The sequence below is a fragment of the Prenolepis imparis genome, unplaced genomic scaffold, assembly GCF_030444845.1.
Source record: "Prenolepis imparis isolate NDT839.2.m4 unplaced genomic scaffold, iyPreImpa1.0 SCAF_11, whole genome shotgun sequence".
Lineage (NCBI taxonomy): Eukaryota > Metazoa > Arthropoda > Insecta > Hymenoptera > Formicidae > Prenolepis > Prenolepis imparis.
In genome coordinates, this window is record NW_028141169.1 from 869,890 (window position 1) to 889,175 (window position 19,286).

Genomic DNA, 19,286 nt, shown 5'->3' on the forward strand with positions numbered 1-19,286 from the left:
TTGAAATCTTTTGTATTATAATTATACTAATTACTAATTATTATATATACTCTTGTCATATAAAAATATAATTGACACATTTTCGGCAGAATATTGACTTTTCGATTAAATTGCTCAGAAATTGATTAATAATAATGCAATTCTATCTTCAGTCGTGTGTACATATAATTATTATACATATATATCTAATACAACACATGAAAAAATTGCTCCTATCAAAATAGCTTCATTAAAAAGTCATGAATTACGTTTTTATTATTTATAATTTGTAGAATTTATTTAAGCTGACGGTCATTTTCTGAAAAATTGTATTACTTGCTCCTTCTTTTCATATAATCTGAAAGCGAAATAAAATATACTTAGAAAATGAAATATTCGAATATAATGCTTGTAATAAAAAATTTGCTGCAGTATTGTTAATTACTGATTAGTATTGTTAATTACAATAACTATCTTTTAACCTTTAGTATTAATTTAAATTATATTTGAAATGTTATAATTGAAACGTTAAAGTATTCAAATGTATAATGTAATATGCACAAATATAATTTGATGAAAAATGAACATATATATTCATACAGTTGTAAGACTAACGATCACTGTAATTATAATGATAATAAGAGATAATAAGAGATTGAGAATATTTATTAAAATATTATATTAAAATATTATATATCAATAATATGAATATATATATTAGAATATTTCTATTACATTTATTATACATTACTGTAACATTATAAAGATATATATATATATATAAGTATATACATGCAATTTAATGTAATATAATTATGTGTAGTAGATATATGGATATAAGTATGTATATGAAATTATATATAATTATATTAATTGCAATTATGCGTAATTTATGTATAAACTTGCATGTTGGCAAGTGGATTATCACAGAAAACCAAACATTTACAATACAACATTTTTAATTATGAATGGTAGCCGATCTTTGCACTTCACCCGAATGCCTGGCGTGATTCATCATGGACTCCACGCGATTCGCTGTCTCGCGGACGACGTCGGATATTTCGTCCGGTAGATGATCCAATGTGGGGATATGCGCCGATAATCGTTTATAGACAGAGTCCCTGTTGCCATCCTTCTTCTGCCGTCTCTGCTCCTCGTACTTGAGCTGCTGCTTGAAGAATATTGCGTTCTTGATAAACTCCAGGGTATTCTCAAAGCTCTTCCCGGCACCTTGCATAGTCTTGATGGCGCTGACAGCATATTCCACGTCGTAACATCTGCCCAGCAATTGTTGTTGCAACGCCAGCACTTCCACACGTTTCTCCACCATTGGCGGCAACGCTTTCCTCACGTGTTCCTGTAGCCTATAAAAGGCGAGTGACGGCTCGTTGGCGACGATGTGCATGTTCTCCGATATGCGTTCAGTCGCTGCAACACAACATAAAGTAAATATATGAAAAAGTACACGATGTAAATCTAAAAACTTTTTGAGAAGATGGATGTTACATAAAATACATAATATTTTATCGTTATATATTAACACAATATAATACTAACCCTTTTTAACTTTTGTTTCCAACTCCTGATCAGGTTGATATACTTTTGCCATTATTTCAACTGTTACATCGAACAATGTCGGAATTTCGCAATTTTAAGCGTTACAGAGCATTAATTCGACATTTTACAATGTAATAATTCGGTTATTTGTCTCTCTTTATGTGAATCAACGAAACACACCAATGCCGGTCACCTCCCCGTCTCACATTCTACTAAAATATTTTATATCTCTTTCTTTTGAAAGACAATGCATCGTTCCTTCTCTCTTTTCTCTCAATTGTTTCTGCAAACTTCGAGGATAAGATATAAAAGTGATAAAGTCGCACTTTCCTTTCGCATGAATCAAACAGCTGTCGCTACGATCAGCTGATCGTTGACAGCTTCGGCTTTCGACTACGTTCTACTTGCTGCGTTGCGTTTCGAAATTCATTGCCGGTATTGGAAATCTATAATATATATCATGTGAACGATATGAATTTCCGGTAGGAATGCAGTCTTAAGCACATCATCTGTCCTTGATTAATTTTTGGTGAATAATTAAATAATAAATAATTAATAAGAAATAATTCCATGAGCGTTGCATCGTCAAGTGGAACGCAACCTTCGATCACTGTCCGCCATCTTGACAGCGCGTACCGGAAGTAACGATATGTGTACGCGGATTTATCATTCGTGTGCACTTGTGGCGGAAACGTGGCAGCGAACGGGGCGCTGTTGGCGTTTGTGTATCCCCCTTCCCCCTTTCCTCCCTCTACCCTATACCTTCTCGAGTTCTCGTATGGATTCGAGAGACACGAGACGTTTTCTGCGCCGAAGACGAGGATAATAATCGTGATTGTATCGGATATTTTTCAAACAAAAAACCTGAGTTTTACTCATTTTTCATACATTCATCGTAAGTATATTCTCACATTCACGGTACATAAATGCAACCGCTTTCCCGCAAAATTGGCCAAATCACTTGGAATAATTTATTCGTCAAGATTGATGGATAAATTGACATAAGGTTGACATAAAGTCACAATTATAAATTAATTGATTGACATCAATGGATTCATATGTGTTAACAATGTCTTAGAATGAAAATTGAGTGACAATTAACGAAATCTTTTTTTAATCTTGCAGAAAATGAAGTGGCACATCTTACTCGTAGCATTCGCTACGTTATGCACAATTGCATATGCAGAAGAGGAGGAAAAGGCTGCTAGATTATTAGTCTCTAAACAGATACTCAACAAATATCTAGTAGAAAATATGGATATAGTTATTAAGGTAGAGTGAGAAAAGTACCTTTTATATTCAACATTTCAAATATCCATAGAGATCTTATCATTAAAATATATTGCACTCGATGGATATTTTATACATTTCTATTAAAGTATCATACCTTATTATACTAATTAAAATTTACAGTATACTATTTATAATACTGGCAATGTGGCTGCATCTGAAGTCGAGATCACAGACAATTCATTCCATCCAGACCACTTTGCTCATGTGAGCGGTGAATTAAATGCTAGGATCGATAATGTGCCTCCTTATACAAATGTGAGCCACACCGTGGTTGTGAGGCCGCGCAAGTTTGGATATTTCAACTTTACCTCGGCTGAAGTTTTGTATCGTCGCTTTCAAGAGGCTCCTAGATTACAAGTTGCAGTAAGCAGCGAGCCTGGTGAAGGACTTATTGTGGCATACAGAGATTATGATAAGCAATTTTCATCTCATGTGGTAAGTACAATTGCGAGTATCATAGAAAATTTTATTCGTAATAAAGAATTTTGTGGAAGAATAGCCTTACAATTATTCAGAAAACTAAAAAGAAAAATTTAATAGAAAACAAAATGGACAGTTTATATACTGTCGTATATGCACATCGATTATATACTCTGCATGGCTCTCTTGTACATTTTTACATTTGATTTTTCATCATTTTATAAACTTCTTAATTTTATTTCCTTTTCATGTAAAATTATTATATATTATTTCCATATTACATAGTACTCGTCTCACACATATAGTTGCATTGTTTTCTTCTTCGTGACAAACTTATATCATATACTTATAATATAAAACATTAACATTAAACTTATAATAATTCTACTGCATATCTAATATCGAAGTTTTATTTAATCTAAAGTAAATAAATCCATCCATTTAATCCATACATCCTAAAATTAAAGTATCATTGTCTGAATGTCTCAAATCATGTTCTGTTGTGTTTTATAGGTCGATTGGACCGCGTTCGCTGTAATGACTCTACCTTCCTTACTTATTCCGTTCGCCCTATGGTATTCGAGTAAATGTAAATACGAGAAATTGTTGAAGAATACGAAGAAACACTGATCATATTTTGAATATTAGATTTTTTTTCAGGAATATTTCTAGATCACTTTATATATAAATTTTCCTACGTCATTGTAAGAAATACGACTGTTCTACACTACGTACATCTACTTTTGTAATAAACGCTATTGTTTATGAAAAATCACACTGTGTTTTTCCTCTTCAATATGAAATACATCCTTATGAATATATATATATATATCACAGTTTCTCACAGAATACATATGTATAAAAAAATAAGATTTTTTCAAGATGACGTATGATATATAGTGTACGTCAATAACAGAGTTTACTATTATTTTATTTACGTAAACAAAAATATAGCTTTTTATACGACTAGGAACTGTACATATCATTAGTAAAATAAAAGTAGCACACTTAAGTTGTGACAATGTTAACAAACATGATAAATACAAGTATGAACAATTATATTCGTACTTTAAACACACGCACGCACAATTGTCACAGAATCATACAATTATATATATATATATATACATCATTATATACATATATATGTGTGTATGTATGTATATATATCTGTACATATGTATATGTAATATTGTATTATTAATTATACAATATTACATATACATATGTACAGATATATAATCTACCATATTAAGTAAAAATACAAACATATTTTATGAAAAATCGAGAAATTTTTTTTTTGAGAAATCAAAAAATTTCAATGATTTTGTGTACAACAAAATGACAGTAGTTTTGACTTTAAGGCACGATTTTGCGACGATTGCGCATTGATCACGAATAAAGAGATAACACTTAATTGAAGCATCAATTGTATTACGCAGATCAACCGTATTATGTTAATGAATGTAATTATTCTTACAAAATTAGGTATCCTAATTGAAACATTAAATGTTTCTTAATGTTACTGTCGAAGCAGATGTTGTTCTTTTAACGAGTCTTTGTCAATAATTCGGAGATATGATTTATACATTCGTATACATTCGATTTTATATCGAATACCTAATATAGTACTATTCGACTCTCATAAATCTCTCCTTCTAACATATGGCGTGCCGAAACTACGTGGATCACCGTAAACAGGCGATTCAAACGCTGAGAATGGTCTTAACGGTGAAGTTGACGGTCTGCCAGTCGAAGTGGGAGTCGTACATGGGGTACAAATCGTCTTCTTCAACATTGGAGATTTATCGGCTGTAAAAAAAAAAAATATTGCCACATTATGTCACACACAAATGTCGCGCGTTGCGAAGATGCCAAGACAAATAAATTACGATGATAACTTCAAGTGCGGATTTAAAAAACACGCATACCAAAAATGCTTCTGTTCCTGACCGCTAAATCGACACTCGCCACCCTATGTTTCCATACTGAAAAATATAGAAATCGCATTAATATAATGCTCTGATCTTTTTTATTAATAAAAATAATATGTAAGTTCCAGGAATTTGAATTTAGCCTTACCGTAGAAGATTGTTATCACAATAACAGCAATCGTTCCGAGCGTATATCTGTGAAAATATATATAATTCACCCATTGCACTCCGGACATAGGGATGAAGTGATTATATCTTGACACACGTATGTGCAACTGTGGAAAGAAACAAATTATCATAATATCTAATTATATCTGCAATACACAAAAATGTCTTTATAGATGCACATGCAGCTTACTTACAGATACATTTTGTTTGGTCAAATCATTCGCAATGAACATTCTTTGCCCCTGAATCTCATCTTGATTATGCGTCAAACGTAGTTTATATTGTATTGTAGATTTAGAGACATATTGTTGCGAGGTGATGACTACACCATCTGGTAAATCAATCTAGTAAAAAAAATAATAAATATTTTAATTCGTAAAATACACGAACAAAGTAAAAAGACAAACATTAAGTTTTCAGTGAGCTCAATTAAAAATCTCAATTAAAAAATGAAGTACGATACTATTACAAGATTTATCATTTATATTATATTAACTTTAATTATATTATATAATTATATTATATAATATTATATATTATATTTAATTATATGTATTATATTAACTTTAATTATGTATAAAGTGTTATTTTTTATTATGTATAAATTTTAGCAAAGCGAATATATATTCACATGTAAAATTCTTAAAGATTCTCACGCAAATAAAGATAAAGATAATAAAGATTCTCACGTAAAATTTACTTACAGTGAGATGTTGTAACACCGAAGACAATCCATATACTTCGAATGTCATCGATAGCGTGCCACTGTGACCTTGAGTGATGAATACGATTTCCTTGGCGTCGACGTATACAGGCGGTAAATAGGTGAGTTCCAACGCCGCCGATTCGATGTCTTGGCTCCGGGCACTGATTTGGATACGACTTTCCAATATACTGGCGGCTATAGTCGGAGAAGTCATCGATACGATGTCGCAGTAATAAAAGCCTATGATAACCAGAGAGATAGAGTTATTATAACTGATGTTCATCTATTTCTTATTATGGAAATGATGTGGTACCGACCTGTCACGATATCGAAGCGTGGCTTCACGAGGAATAGATCCTTTACATCGATCGACAAAGTTGACGAGACGAACTGCACGTTGCATGTATAAGGAAACGCATTCAGCGTGAATGATGACAATGTACGACAACCACCTAGACCCCTCGCCAACACGTTATTCTCTTTGATCTCCTCGTCTTTGCTCTTCAGCACGAGAGGTACGCTAAAAACTTCCGTACCAGTGATGTTCCTTCCTCTAAGAGGAACGATAGATACCTGTAGAAAAGTCAGCTTTACAATGTCATGTATATATTGCAAATTATATACTCTCTTATATATAAAACATATTGCTTTTTTTTTAATTATTATATTTCTCTGTAATTACCCGTGAAATTGGTAGAATGTTGACTTCTATCTCACTCTGCACGTGGGTTGCGAGGCTGTGCTTTATAATAGCCTGGCCGACGTTTCGCGCGCGACCAATCCCGGTAATAGGATCCACCAATAGCACTTCGGGCGCGGACGACTGCCAGTATCCTGGATCCCCATCTGACGAGAGAAGCGGCATAGAGAAGCATATGACGTCGCCGACTGTCAGAGTCGTCCTTGTCGGGAACACGACGTCGCCGATCATCATGTGAACGTAATCGAACATCGCGTTGGGATACTTTTCGTTGAAGACCTTGAGGACCAGCTCGCCGTTCTCCAGGAATTTCGCGGTGACGATGTTATTGTCCGACGACGTGGCGAACGACGCTAAATCGGCGCGATTCAGCGTAGCTTTGACATTAGCTTCAGCGGCATGAAATCTATTTCCCACATTATCGTAGTACTCGACGACGTATTCCAGCTTCATTCCCTTCGGCAACATATTCAGCTCCTCGCCGTGACGTATGCGCAGCTTGGACTTGAAGGACAGGATCATGTAGTGAATAGGCTTGACCTCCACGAGAACCGTCAGCGATTGCCTCAAGCTGTACGCTTCCGTATTTGTGACGGTGATGATGGTATCTCGACCGAGGATCTCGCCAGATCTCACGACTCCGTTCTTGTCCACCGTCACGGTGGACCTGGTGGTCGCGGGTGTTAAGGCACGCGGGGCAACATCCTCCGTGAATCCGTCACCTTGAGGGCTAGACAGAATCTCGTAAGTCGTCGTGCCGTGTTTGTCGCGATTCGTTTGCAGCCGCAGAACGGAATTCGGCGACATCAATATCAGCGAGCTCGCCGCTGCTGGATCAATTAGGCGCAATTCCTCGAAAATCTCGATCTTCGCGAATGTGGTGTAAGTAATGTCGCTCTTGCTGGACAACACGTTGGACGGTACGGTGACATTCAGGTAGATCGTCGCTAATCCCGGACTCACGGCTCGTGCCCTCAGAGACACTTGATTCTGGTATCGGATGTTGATGCCGGTACCCTCGTACATGTTGTGCAAGGTAAGCAGACTAGGATCGCTCGACGACCAGGCAAAGCTTAACGGCAGCTGCATGGAGCCGATGATGAGCGGCGTCAGATAATCGGGAATGCCAAATGCCCAGAGGGGAAACGTCGCTCCCACTTTCACCCGGGTCACAGGAGTCGAGATCTTCACTCCCTCGAGATGAAGTACGTGTATGTCGGCGCGATCCTCCGAGTAGACTATGACGTTGTTGCCTTTGGGGTCGAGTCCGATGGCGCGGACGCGAATCTGAGTCCGACCCGCTGATCTCCCTTCCAGGATCCCGTTGCGAGAGTCGACGCGCAAAACATCGCCGCTCTCCGTCGAGTATTCAATCTCGGCGCTCGGTGGACCACCGATAGTTTGTATCTGATAAATAGTGCCGATCAGTATCGTCAGATTCCTCGGTTGCATCCGCAGCGGCAGGAACACCTGCACGATGATAGTTTCGCTCCGTATCTCGCGGTCGCCCTTCTTGACGAAGATCAGCTGACTCTCGCCCTCCGATACGCCGTGAACTTTGTACAGTATTTGCTCATAGGGCGCGGTGGCCTGTTCGTTGGCGGGCAACTGCTCGATCTCGATGTACTCGTTGTTGATCTCCGCGCGAAAATCCAGGGCGCCGAGAGACGGCAGCTTCACGACGTGGCCGTTGGTGTCGTACAACCTCAGCGCGGCAGTCACGCACTTTCCCTTCTCGATCTTGTTGACAATTTCGACCTCGATCGTCGCGAGCTGTTGCACCTCCACGTGCACCTCCGCCGATTTCGAGGGTAGACAGAGGTCCACCAGCGTCATACGAAGCACCCCTGGCCTCCTCGGTGTCACGGTGATCATTCTCGTCGCGTCCATGTACCGGATGTCTGCTATGTCGTTTGAACTGAGGACGAATTCGTAGTAACCGGAGCCCTGGCTGACTTGCAAGTACGATTTCATGCTCGAATCGTTCAGAATCATCAGTCTGTCGGGACTAACAATGGTATCGTTCACCAGAACCGACTCTATGGAGGCCTCTATCAACGGAGTCTCCACTCCGCCTCTCTCGTTTTCGACGGAAAACGCCGGCCATTCCGGCGTGATCTTGAGTCTGTTAAGAACGAGTTTCTGATAGCCGGTGACGGTTGCGAATATTGTGAGAGTACCGTGGCGCTTCTTGTAGATTATATTCTGATAATGAGCCTTCGGCAACACCACATTAGCGTCTGCTTGAGTCTCCTCCATCGTGCCGGAAGGGTGTTCCACGATGCCGCTGCCGGACGGCTTCAGATTCCACTCGACGTTCAAGCTCGTGATATTGTCAAATTGCTTGCCGTCCTCGTCCTTGACGATCACGGAGATCCTTAGGGGTTTACCACTGTGAGCGATTATCCTGTCTGCATTCTGACCGATCGGACAGCTCTCACTGTCCATGAATTCCGGTCGTAGATAGATGTACCTGGGCTTGCCGCAGACGATCGCGACGGTTTCCGACGCGTGAGTGCGTCGACAGTTCGCCAGCAAAGGCACATTCGACACTGTATACGTCAGTGTCGTCTCGCCCAGCGCCTTGCAAATCACCTTGAAAACAGCTCTGTCGTACGGCTCGTTCGACAAGTCCTCGTACTCCGCTATCTCGACGATCTGCTCGTTCGACAGACGTATGTCCCGCGAGTAATCCTGAGATTTGTTCATCCACGGCGACGGTCCGCCCTTAAACACCACGTTCCTCGAGGATCCTACGGCGAGTAAAGTTTTCTTACTCTCCGGGTGTATCGCCACGAGTGGCTCGTATGCCGATATAGTGACATTGTCCGTGAGATAACGCTCGAGTCCATTATTATCGTTCACGATGTAGGCCACAGTCACGTCGGACGTTCCGATGGAGCGATGATTGACGATGGTTATCACGGCACACGCGGCGCCGATCGGTTGCACGTTTTTATCGTATTTTCGTACAAATTTCTCATTCGGTATAAGCACCTCGAAATTGATATCCTTGCAGTCGCTGAAGGGTATCTCCCTGACATCGGATCCGTTGATCAGTTCTCCGAATAGCGCGACGTGCAGATGAATCGGTTCTCCTTTAGCCGCTTCCATGTTGTACTCGATAATTTTCAACCTTGAAGGTGACAATACGTATATCTTTGCCGTGTCTTTGTTGTACTGATTCCTCACCATCGAGACGGTTACCTCCGCTATACCAGCTGACAGAATTCTGACACCACCGTTTTGCGAGACACTCAGTATCGAGGGTTGTCTGCTGGACCAGAAGTACAAGCCATCTCCCCCGTTCGCCTTTAGCGTTATGTCGTATCTAGAATAGAAGGAAACATAGTGTCAAAGATGAAAGACTTTTTCTCAATAATATAATCTTTTTAATTAACAATTTTAGAAATATATTTTTATAGACAAGAAATATATAGACATCTTTGATATTTGTATGTTTCAACAACATCAAAGTTGACTCACTTGGCTTTATTGACGGCTTCCCACGGCATAGTTAAGACGCTAGGTTGAACTACAACAGGTGTATGTATCGTGACTTCAGCTTTAGTAAATAATTGGGGCTCGAATGCAATCCTGCTACCATGTTTGTCGATTATACCCCGCAACGTTGCCTCCACAACTGATGTTCCGCAGGTGATTGGTACTACAACGGCATAAGTGCCATTTTGCGTGATCAATTTTGGCTCGAAATACTGCTCGTCAATCTTCATGGAAACTTCTACACCCTCCCCGATGTGAAATTTATGATCTCTGTTATCGTACAGATCAACAATGATTTCGTGAGTGTGTCCCAATACTAATCCCCAGTTTCGACTTGGTAGAACGGAAAGAGAGATGTAAGCCACCTCGTGTACGTTAACTATGGCGGAAGGTAGAATGACTGGATACTCGTCGCGGACATTTTTATCGTGTAAGAATACCTTCGTACGTCCCGTTTTGCGACCATAAGCGATATCACGGTCGTTATCAATCTCCAATATATTGGAACTCTCGGCCTCTAGGTAATACTGGTTCGAGGGCAAACTGATCTCCTCCAAGCGTCCTTGACGAGTGTGCATTATTTTGTACTTGAAGCTGTCGTGGGCCATTACCGTTATTTCCGGCGGTATAATGATCAAATTAGCAATGACAATCAATTCAAGTTCTATAAATGGAACATGCTTGTATTCAAAATGCGGTAATCTAACGGATACTTTGGCAGTTCCAGTTCTGACACCTTCTATCAGAACAATATTACCTCTCTTGCCGACACTATCTAACGCAGCCACACTAGCAGGTCTTTCGTACTGTGACTCTTCGTAAGTCATAAAGCGTAACACATTACTCGTAAATTTACTATCAGATGATATACGTTTGTCAGCATCACCAACGGCCCATAGAAATTCTATGCCAGCTAGGGTCGTGAATTCGTTTCCCTGTTCATCGTAGGCCCGTACCTCGAATGCTTCGGGTATATCTTCAATGTACAATTCTCTCGTGGTGGTCATGAGATTCAAGGAAAAAATTGCATCCACTATAACATCGCATCGTAGAAAGTGACCGGTATTGATGTCCTCCGCCAAGACAATCGCGGTATTTCTCGTCAATTCTCTCGTTATGGTTTGAATTAGCACAGCTGACGAACATGTTCTGTCAAAATTTTCGTTTATTGGAATCAGTTGAATAACATCCAAACGCGAGGTTGACCTAAAGAAAATAAAAAATGAATATTGATCAAATAATTTCAAAATCATTTTTTTTACAGCATGTAATTTATTTCGCGCGTTCGTAAATATATTTCATATATTATTTACTATAATTTACTTGAAAATACTCGAAAATGCAAATACTACTTGAAATTGACCATTGAGGTTATGGCACCGGTCACCGGTCAAGTACTGTATTTACAAAGTATTTACACTCCGTAATTAAGATACGAACTTCGTGCGATTACAATTTAGCGATAATATCGCGAAAAACGTCGCCTATTTGATGTGATAAAAAAGAGAAAAGAAAATAATTACCATTTATAGCAACCACCGTCCGTCACTTCTAGCGTGAAATTCACCGCAAAGTTGTTGAACACAGGTAACAAAACTCGGGGCACGTTCAGTTTGTGCGTCGTGGAAGTCGTCGCGGTGCGAATCACGGCGACGAGGCCGATGAACAACGCGATTTTCGTAAATGTTTTCAATTCGAGCATGTTGTCCCGTGCTTTGGCGCAATTTCTTTCTTCTGCCGCTTTTGAACCATAGAATTGTTTGAAATGTGAAAAACATCGATGTTGCGTGTCATTCCGATAATCGATATATCGATAGGTTTGTTCTCTATTCCTCCGTATCTTCTTTCTCTCTCTCTCTCTCTCTCTCCAATGTCTCGAAGCAGAGACGAGCGTCCGCCAATCAGCAGCTGACACGCACGTGTGCGCATGCGCACTGGAAAGATCCAATCAGCTGACAACTAATAACGCCGTTCGTACATACGATTGGTCGACTTTTCCGCGCCTCGTGCGGTGAATCTGTCAAAATTGTATTTCATGTACGATGCCATATTTACTTTTGTGTGTGTGTGTGGTGTGTGTGTGTGTGTACGTATATATATTACACTCTCGCACCAAACTCGATATCAAGCGATTAGCGGCAGCGGCCAATGGCCGCGTTCAGCAGAAAAAGCAGCTTTGCAACTGTTGTAAAATTCGTGAATCTGATTGGTGTATTCTCTTCATCTTAGCTGAACCTAAGAGAATACATCAATCAGATTCACGAATTTTACAACAGTTGCAAAGCTGCTTTTTCTGCTGAACGCGGCCAATGTCATCGCCATGATTGGCATGATTTATTTGGCCTGGCAGTCGCGATGCGTGATACGATGATTTCTCGTTGCGATACTTGCACTTTCTGATGGCGTTCATTGACGGCGGTTGTGAGAATCGCGGAAAGGAACGCGCGAGGAATTTGTTCGCGATGCGTGTGCGAGATCAGTGTTCTCGTCGTGAGCGTGGGAGCCTAACACGCACGGCAGCGTTATCGGTGTACATACCTGTATATATCGTAGATTTTTCATTTCCCCGCAATGCGTACCTGATTTAATTACTTGGCACTTGCTTGATTGCTGTATGTTTGTAAAATCCACGCCCAAATCTTATGATGTCCACTCTGCGGAAGAAAGCGAGCAAAAAGTCAACGGCAAAGAAATCCGTCGCCCTTGTAGGAGGTTAAGTGCGCTCTCTTGTCACATATATGTATAGATGCATACGCATTTAATAGTAAATTTATATATCGTTGCATAAATTAATTTAACATATGTGAACGAACACACTATATTTTATATGGTTGTATATAAATATAGGTGTATTTATATATATTCATTTTCTAAAGAAAATTTGGAAAATTATATATACAAGAAATATGTTATATATATATTTACACGTAATTATGAAATTGGATAATATGGATAAAATGATATTGGATGAGCATAAAAATTTGATAAATATTTAAACTATTTAAAAAAGTTTATGAAATTAATTTTTCAAAATTCTATTATCTTCTGTCAGAAGATCCAAATATGTGCAAGAAATTGTTTATATTTAATTTTAAAATTACACTAGTGTAATTTATTCAGAATAAGGGCTATTTAATTCATGGATTAAAAAATTAAGCTTTACATAGTTTATTGTATAAATAGTAATTATTTTAATATTTGACATTGTAGATGTAACCATTGACGACTTTGCTAATACTTTACGAATCCGCGCAAGGCTCAAGAAATCAATTACAAATGTCTCCAATGAAGGTTAGAAAAATCCATTAACTTGCTTTATTTTATATCTGTAAACTATTGTTGAGAAAGTATAAAGGTTTCAGTCGTTTGAAATTAATCTCCATGTTTTGTATTTTTCTTGCTTTTCCAACAATATAAATATGCAATGTTTATTTTATTATCTAAATTTTATTTTAGTAAAGCAAGAAGTAATGATACAAGAAGAAAAATCTGTATGGGATAAAATAGATGAAGAGAATTTATTGCAAGATAATTTAATGGAAAGCGATCATAGAGGTAAGTGTGTTAAGTATGTTACATTAAATGATTATGGTAAATAATTTACATTAATTCTTTTTCCAGTCATGTCTGGTACTAATACAAGAAGGAATAGGAGAAAGTTGAAATATCAGGAAGATAATGATAAAGAGGAAGGTAAATGAAATATGCTCTAATGCTACAGAAAAAAATTTTTAGGATATGAATATATAGAATATTACTTATATATAATATATAAATTATTATATAAAATAGGATGTGATATGCAATATTTTTTCAATGTAATGAATATATTTTACATGTGTAACAAAAATGTTATTTGTTGAGTAGGTATTGATTATCCATTGGACATATGGTTTATCATCTCGGAATATATACGACCCGAAGCAGTAGGAAAGTTTGCAAGGATTTGCAAAAGTTCTCGCTATGTAACTACCACTGCAAAATTTTGGTATCATTTATATAAATCGTAAGTTTTTTTGTTGTCTCATTTTGTACATTAATGCATATTTAATACTTGATATTTAATTATATTTGTTAATATACGAAATATAATATAGCTGCATATTGTGCAATAATGTACAATTGGTTTGTTATTTTAGATATTATAAATTTGTACCAAATTTACCTGAGCATCTACAGCCACAATGTATGAGATTACATGGATTAAGAGCTTGCGTTATCAGGGCATTACATTACAGTTATTTCACATCATTGTTGCAACGGGATGTAGACGATATGTCTTACTTACGACAAGAGGAACCACATTCTCTTGTGAAAAGAAAATGCACTCTTATGTGGCATAAAGTAAGCTATGAATAATTCTATGTTCATACTTTAATTCTAAGTAAACATGTAGTACTGTTTTTTTTGTGTATTTTTAACTATTTTTTTAATTTTTAAAATATATATCGTAATTTTGTAACTATTAGATTTAGTTCCTTCATTTTATACTGCTAATGATAAAATTTAAACATGTGATATATTTTAGGAAGGGAAAGTACGATGGTATTTCTACTTTAAACTGAAAGATATCTCTAAAACACGTAACAATTCATTAAAGCAAAATAAACAACAATGTGATACTAAGAAAACCGAATTTCTCGAAATGTTGGAAGATGTGGCTGTTAATCCTGAAGAGGGCTGCAAAGTGCTTAGGGTGCGTGGCATCATAAAATTTATAATTTATAAATTTTCGAATAAAAGAATTAAATATTTTTTATTCATAATATAATAATTTTAATATATTTGATGATTTATAGGTAACTTGCTTAAAATATAGTATGTTACCGCCGGTAATTGGATTAGTTTTGCAAACAGTATCTATGAATTTAATGCCCGGCTTTAGAGAACACCGACTTCAATTTGGATTCGGAACGTCGGATGTTCCTAGTACTTTAACCAATCAAGTAATACTTCGTGATGTTACCGAGTACCGTATCTTAGATTGGTGGGATCCCGCCTATCCTCATCAGGACGCGAGTTATACAATCGAATTATTGACAAATGACTCTTGGGACTAGAGTTTATTGTACAGATCGTTCTTATATTTTGTGTATGAAAAAATAGAGAAACCTTTAAATTTTATAAGACAAATATATCTCAACGTGATGAATACAAAATTGTTTAAAAACATTGATACCTTCTCTTTCCTAATGCTTATTCATATAAATGATTTTATTATCATAACAACGATATAAAAAAAATATAAATAGAAACAATGCAGAAATTATGTGAAGCAGTATTTCATATACATTGTATAGAAAATACGTAGTATAGAAAAAATATCCGCACAACAAAATAAAATCCTTAAGAATATATATAAATAATATTCAATTTTAGATATATATTAATATGAATGTAACAGTTGAGATATTTTGTATTTTACTTTTAAAACTTTCGAACTGTTATAGTGATTCACGACTTATAAAGGATTTATAATTGACGACATGATGACATGTTTAAATCATTGCTAAACAGCACATTTTGATACAATTAAAAATTTATTGCTATGAAAATTTCATTTCTTAACAGCTGCTGCTACAGCATCTATCAATTCTTGCAAATGTTGTATGTTGGTAGATGAGATTTTAAGATCCTTGATCTAAAAGATGTAAATGATCGGATACACATATATAGAAATTTATTTCAATTTAAGTAGGATAGTGCATATATATTTATGATTTCCTTACCATATTTGCGTAACTGTCCACATCCACCTTAAGTTGAATACGTATCTTTTCGTCGTCGCTAGTACCTTGTGATTCTGAAGGCAGAATTCCAGTAGATTTGTCGCGAATCTTTTTCAATCTCCTTAAACTCTCCTCAGTTTTTTGTACGGATGTCAACACATCAGTAACAAATGATAAATAGCTAAAATGAAATTCAATATTCAATATTCTTATTGTATATACATATTTAAATTTAAATAGCTTTCATATATTTTCAAATTTTCTCTCCACAATTTTGTATTAAAGGAATTGATTTATTATTATTTACCTTTCTGTTAGTGAAGACAAAGTTAATTCTAACCAGAGAATAACACTTTTAGGAATGATTTTATTATAATCCGCATGGAAATTACCAAGAGGAACTATTGAACTCTTTACATAAGGACAAGATTTAGTCGGCACGTCTCGCTTTGTTCTTCTAAACAATCTAGGAATGTCGCTAACTTGTTTCAAATATGTTACACATTGCTCTGCAAGCTCGTTCACAATTTCTTTTGTAATTAAAGGTAATAAATTTGCTAGAGTTTTGGATGTTTCACTAAGAGAATCTGCAATACATATGAATTAATGCAATCAATTATATAATTATAATATTTTATGACGATATATATATAATATCATTTTTTCATATGTGTTATGTAATTACCTTCTAATAATTTTGGTATAGTAACATTCTCAGTTTTAATTTTCGATTGCACCATTTGTAGAAAAGATGGTAATGCATTTATCAATTTATCTACATCAATGTACAGATACACTAGAAAGTTCAATCTCGTTGAATGTTCCGAGTCGTTTGAATTATTGGTTTCATTTATTATTGGCCATACCTTTAAATAATATATAATTATCTAGAGCTATATAATTTATTTAATTATAATTTATCTAGCTCTTAGTTTGCATTATAAAAACCATGAAATAAAAAAAGTATATATAAAAAATTAATAAAATATAAGAAACACACATACTTGTTTCATTGCACTTTGACACCAAGTTTGATACCTCGAGCATATTTGAAGACTGAGTTTCCAAAATCTGGCAATAATAACATAAATGCATTAGTCTTATAAGAAAACATTTTAGAATTGTAAATAACAAATAATTATTACAAAGTAACAAAAATGGATACTCACTTGTGAAATAATTGATACAAATAAATATTTTCTGCCCAAATCCTTAGCAGATTATCCCAAATCACATCAGTTGCATGAAGCGAGAAATCTTTTTGTGTCAATGAGATCAAACTACCTTTGATCGAGTCTGGTGACACTGGCTCAGCTAATACTGTCTCCACATGACCAGCTATCTCTTGAAATCGAATTTGAAAGTATACTGGCAAATTCCATTTCTTAAGAAAACCTTTATATTGTGGATGATCTCTCAGTGCCATTAAAATTTCAGGCGTAACGCACTCTGCTTCGAATTTTGTTAAAAATTCCAATGTAGCTGTGTACCTCTAAAATTTTTGAAAAAACTTGAAATATATCTTTTTTTAATTATCTTTGGAATTATTTTTAATATATCTTTTTATATTTTAAATGTATTTTATTCATACACTTCCAAATGTTTTACTTACTTTATGAAATAACACTGGATCTCCTGGAGCAAAGATAGACTTTATATATTGCTCGATTTTTTCTTCAACTTCAGTCCAAAAACTATTGACTAGAAAATTAAATCCTTTCACAGATATTCTGTAACAGTGTAATAACAATATCTTAATTGTGTACTTATAAAAAAAATATATAAATTAATGATATATTCTCAACCATATAAACATAATATAAATACCTTTCAGGATATAACGTGATGTCTAATAGTTGTTTTAGTTCCACATTTAGAATATTCAGTAGTCTGTGGTAAATACTTTGCAGACCAAGTGGATCAGTTTGAAGGTTCTCCTCGTTAACCACATTGTAAATCAATGGTCTGAGAACTTCATGCCTTACTAGTTCTTCAGCATTTGTTATTTTATCAAGGGTAAGATAAATTCTGAGGCAACGGATCGTCAAATTTGAATTCTTCTCATGTATACACATTAAGAATAACTCATTCAGACAATTTAGATACAAGTTTTCCAATTCTGTACTTTTCTGTTGTAAAATAATCATTTTAGAGTGATTGATTTAATTGGTTCTTAAGTGCAATTTTTTTTCTACAAAAAATACATACTTTCTCTTGATCAACTGAAATATCTGATTTACATCTAGACATGTGAAATTTTAATTGATTCAATTCGATCGCAGCTTGTTCCAAAATGTCGATTTTTGAAGGATTTTCCATGAATGTTTCCATAGACAATATAGAAGAAAGCTTCTTGAGTGACTTGTATACATGTTGTAAACTATGCAAACTTTGTTTGCGTTCTCTAATCTTCAGATTGTCATTTAAATTAGTTGAAATGGCTGCGATTTCATCATCCAAAGCTTGTCGTACTTGCTGCCAATAAAAAAAAAGTAGATTATATACTATAATTCATGATGCAATTTTATTTCTATTCTAATTCATCTGACTGTAGAATACATCTTGTTAAATCTTTAAATATTCTTGTATATCTCTTAAAAGTATTTTACCATAACTTCTTCCCTTAACTGTCCAAGTGGTGCTTGCAAGTCATTGATGGCTTTATCGAGTCCGATCAAATTACTAGATAGGTTCACAAAATCCGTGTAATCCCTATTAATTAAATCAATCATGGCAGATCTCAGCAATTTCAGATACAGGCCAAGATCATCACGCATTGTCTCCAGTTTGCCATTCTTCCTATGATCTTGTAGAAAATTATCGACATCGAAATTTTCCTATAAACAGAGTACATAAAATAATAAAAAAATAACATATTATTATATATATTATATAATTATATTATTGTATCTATTTTTTCGAAACTGTATAAAAGTTTATCTAAAGAAAAATTTGTCTCGAACCTGTATGAAATCAAGCTCGGAGAAACATAAATCCTTCGGTGCTTTCGGCAACGTGACATTATTGTTAGACATAATTATATATATTTATATCGCATTTGCAACTAAATAATAAATTTTTTTCGTTTGATCGTTCCTCGATATTTAAAGTTCTGTTTTCTGTTGTCAACCTATAATCAGCCTACAATCCTTATTGACGACGTGACAGCTTGACATCTGGCTTAAGATCTGATCCACATAGCGTTGCGTAAAATCTTGTATACAACTCGCAAAGGATGGACCAATCAGAGCGTAGAACTCTGTGCCACTTTTGTCCAATAGCCACATGTTTTTTCA

General features: G+C 35.9%; 5 protein-coding genes across 7 annotated transcripts; 2 read left to right on the top strand and 3 right to left on the bottom strand.

Moving 5' to 3' along the window:
* Positions 1-199: 199 nt before the first annotated feature.
* LOC145942718 (BLOC-1-related complex subunit 8 homolog) lies at positions 200-2,173 on the bottom strand. 2 transcript variants are annotated; one of them, XM_083049691.1, is made up of 3 exons: positions 1,537-2,173; positions 973-1,407; positions 200-337 (listed from the first exon to the last, which is right to left on the bottom strand). In XM_083049691.1, exons 1-3 carry the CDS (start codon positions 1,586-1,588, stop codon positions 312-314), a joined length of 513 nt encoding a protein of 170 aa, XP_082905817.1. In that variant the 5' UTR covers positions 1,589-2,173; the 3' UTR covers positions 200-311. The 2 variants fall into 2 exon arrangements, with proteins under 2 accessions (XP_082905817.1, XP_082905816.1); XM_083049690.1 differs by lacking the exon at positions 200-337 and having other exon boundaries at positions 777-1,407; positions 1,537-2,172.
* A 98-nt stretch (positions 2,174-2,271) lies between these two features.
* Ssrbeta (signal sequence receptor beta) lies at positions 2,272-4,021 on the top strand. The gene is made up of 4 exons (XM_083049687.1): positions 2,272-2,431; positions 2,662-2,808; positions 2,950-3,264; positions 3,763-4,021. The coding sequence occupies exons 2-4, from the start codon at positions 2,665-2,667 to the stop codon at positions 3,877-3,879; spliced, it is 576 nt and encodes a 191-aa protein (XP_082905813.1). The 5' UTR covers positions 2,272-2,431; positions 2,662-2,664; the 3' UTR covers positions 3,880-4,021.
* Positions 4,022-4,469: 448 nt separating this feature from the next.
* On the bottom strand, positions 4,470-12,065 carry Gp210 (nucleoporin 210). Its single transcript, XM_083049649.1, has 9 exons — positions 11,785-12,065; positions 10,244-11,467; positions 6,740-10,088; positions 6,375-6,630; positions 6,056-6,297; positions 5,546-5,695; positions 5,332-5,458; positions 5,181-5,237; positions 4,470-5,061 (listed from the first exon to the last, which is right to left on the bottom strand). Exons 1-9 carry the CDS (start codon positions 11,961-11,963, stop codon positions 4,892-4,894), a joined length of 5,754 nt encoding a protein of 1,917 aa, XP_082905775.1. The 5' UTR covers positions 11,964-12,065; the 3' UTR covers positions 4,470-4,891.
* A 466-nt stretch (positions 12,066-12,531) lies between these two features.
* On the top strand, positions 12,532-15,420 carry Fsd (transmembrane protein fates-shifted). 2 transcript variants are annotated; one of them, XM_083049352.1, is made up of 8 exons: positions 12,532-12,978; positions 13,472-13,552; positions 13,718-13,816; positions 13,883-13,954; positions 14,129-14,267; positions 14,401-14,605; positions 14,790-14,957; positions 15,061-15,420. In XM_083049352.1, the coding sequence occupies exons 1-8, from the start codon at positions 12,876-12,878 to the stop codon at positions 15,319-15,321; spliced, it is 1,128 nt and encodes a 375-aa protein (XP_082905478.1). In that variant the 5' UTR covers positions 12,532-12,875; the 3' UTR covers positions 15,322-15,420. The 2 variants fall into 2 exon arrangements, with proteins under 2 accessions (XP_082905478.1, XP_082905479.1); XM_083049353.1 differs by having other exon boundaries at positions 12,539-12,973.
* A 113-nt stretch (positions 15,421-15,533) lies between these two features.
* Cog2 (conserved oligomeric Golgi complex subunit 2) lies at positions 15,534-19,184 on the bottom strand. Its single transcript, XM_083049350.1, has 11 exons — positions 18,954-19,184; positions 18,600-18,827; positions 18,199-18,465; positions 17,818-18,119; positions 17,603-17,720; positions 17,160-17,482; positions 16,995-17,061; positions 16,676-16,856; positions 16,298-16,577; positions 15,991-16,171; positions 15,534-15,902 (listed from the first exon to the last, which is right to left on the bottom strand). Exons 1-11 carry the CDS (start codon positions 19,023-19,025, stop codon positions 15,819-15,821), a joined length of 2,103 nt encoding a protein of 700 aa, XP_082905476.1. The 5' UTR covers positions 19,026-19,184; the 3' UTR covers positions 15,534-15,818.
* Positions 19,185-19,286: the final 102 nt, after the last annotated feature.

Excerpts from the sequence above, each read along its gene's own strand:
- Fsd (XM_083049352.1), top strand. The coding sequence starts at position 12,876 with ATGTTTGTAAAATCCACGCCCAAATCTTATGATGTCCACTCTGCGGAA. Across the intron at positions 13,817-13,882 it reads AATGGAAAGCGATCATAGAG|TCATGTCTGGTACTAATACA; the intron begins GTAAGTGTGTTA and ends TTCTTTTTCCAG. Across the intron at positions 14,606-14,789 it reads GCACTCTTATGTGGCATAAA|GAAGGGAAAGTACGATGGTA; the intron begins GTAAGCTATGAA and ends GATATATTTTAG.
- LOC145942718 (XM_083049690.1), bottom strand. The coding sequence starts at position 1,588 with ATGGCAAAAGTATATCAACCTGATCAGGAGTTGGAAACAAAAGTTAAA. Across the intron at positions 1,408-1,536 it reads GGAAACAAAAGTTAAAAAGG|CGACTGAACGCATATCGGAG; the intron begins GTTAGTATTATA and ends GTTGTGTTGCAG.
- Ssrbeta (XM_083049687.1), top strand. The coding sequence starts at position 2,665 with ATGAAGTGGCACATCTTACTCGTAGCATTCGCTACGTTATGCACAATT. Across the intron at positions 2,809-2,949 it reads ATATGGATATAGTTATTAAG|TATACTATTTATAATACTGG; the intron begins GTAGAGTGAGAA and ends TAAAATTTACAG. Across the intron at positions 3,265-3,762 it reads AGCAATTTTCATCTCATGTG|GTCGATTGGACCGCGTTCGC; the intron begins GTAAGTACAATT and ends TGTGTTTTATAG.
- Gp210 (XM_083049649.1), bottom strand. The coding sequence starts at position 11,963 with ATGCTCGAATTGAAAACATTTACGAAAATCGCGTTGTTCATCGGCCTC. Across the intron at positions 5,459-5,545 it reads TGACCAAACAAAATGTATCT|TTGCACATACGTGTGTCAAG; the intron begins GTAAGTAAGCTG and ends TTCTTTCCACAG. Across the intron at positions 5,238-5,331 it reads TGTGATAACAATCTTCTACG|TATGGAAACATAGGGTGGCG; the intron begins GTAAGGCTAAAT and ends TATATTTTTCAG.
- Cog2 (XM_083049350.1), bottom strand. The coding sequence starts at position 19,025 with ATGTCTAACAATAATGTCACGTTGCCGAAAGCACCGAAGGATTTATGT. Across the intron at positions 17,721-17,817 it reads ATCACGTTATATCCTGAAAG|AATATCTGTGAAAGGATTTA; the intron begins GTATTTATATTA and ends ACACTGTTACAG. Across the intron at positions 16,857-16,994 it reads GTCAAAGTGCAATGAAACAA|GTATGGCCAATAATAAATGA; the intron begins GTATGTGTGTTT and ends TATTATTTAAAG.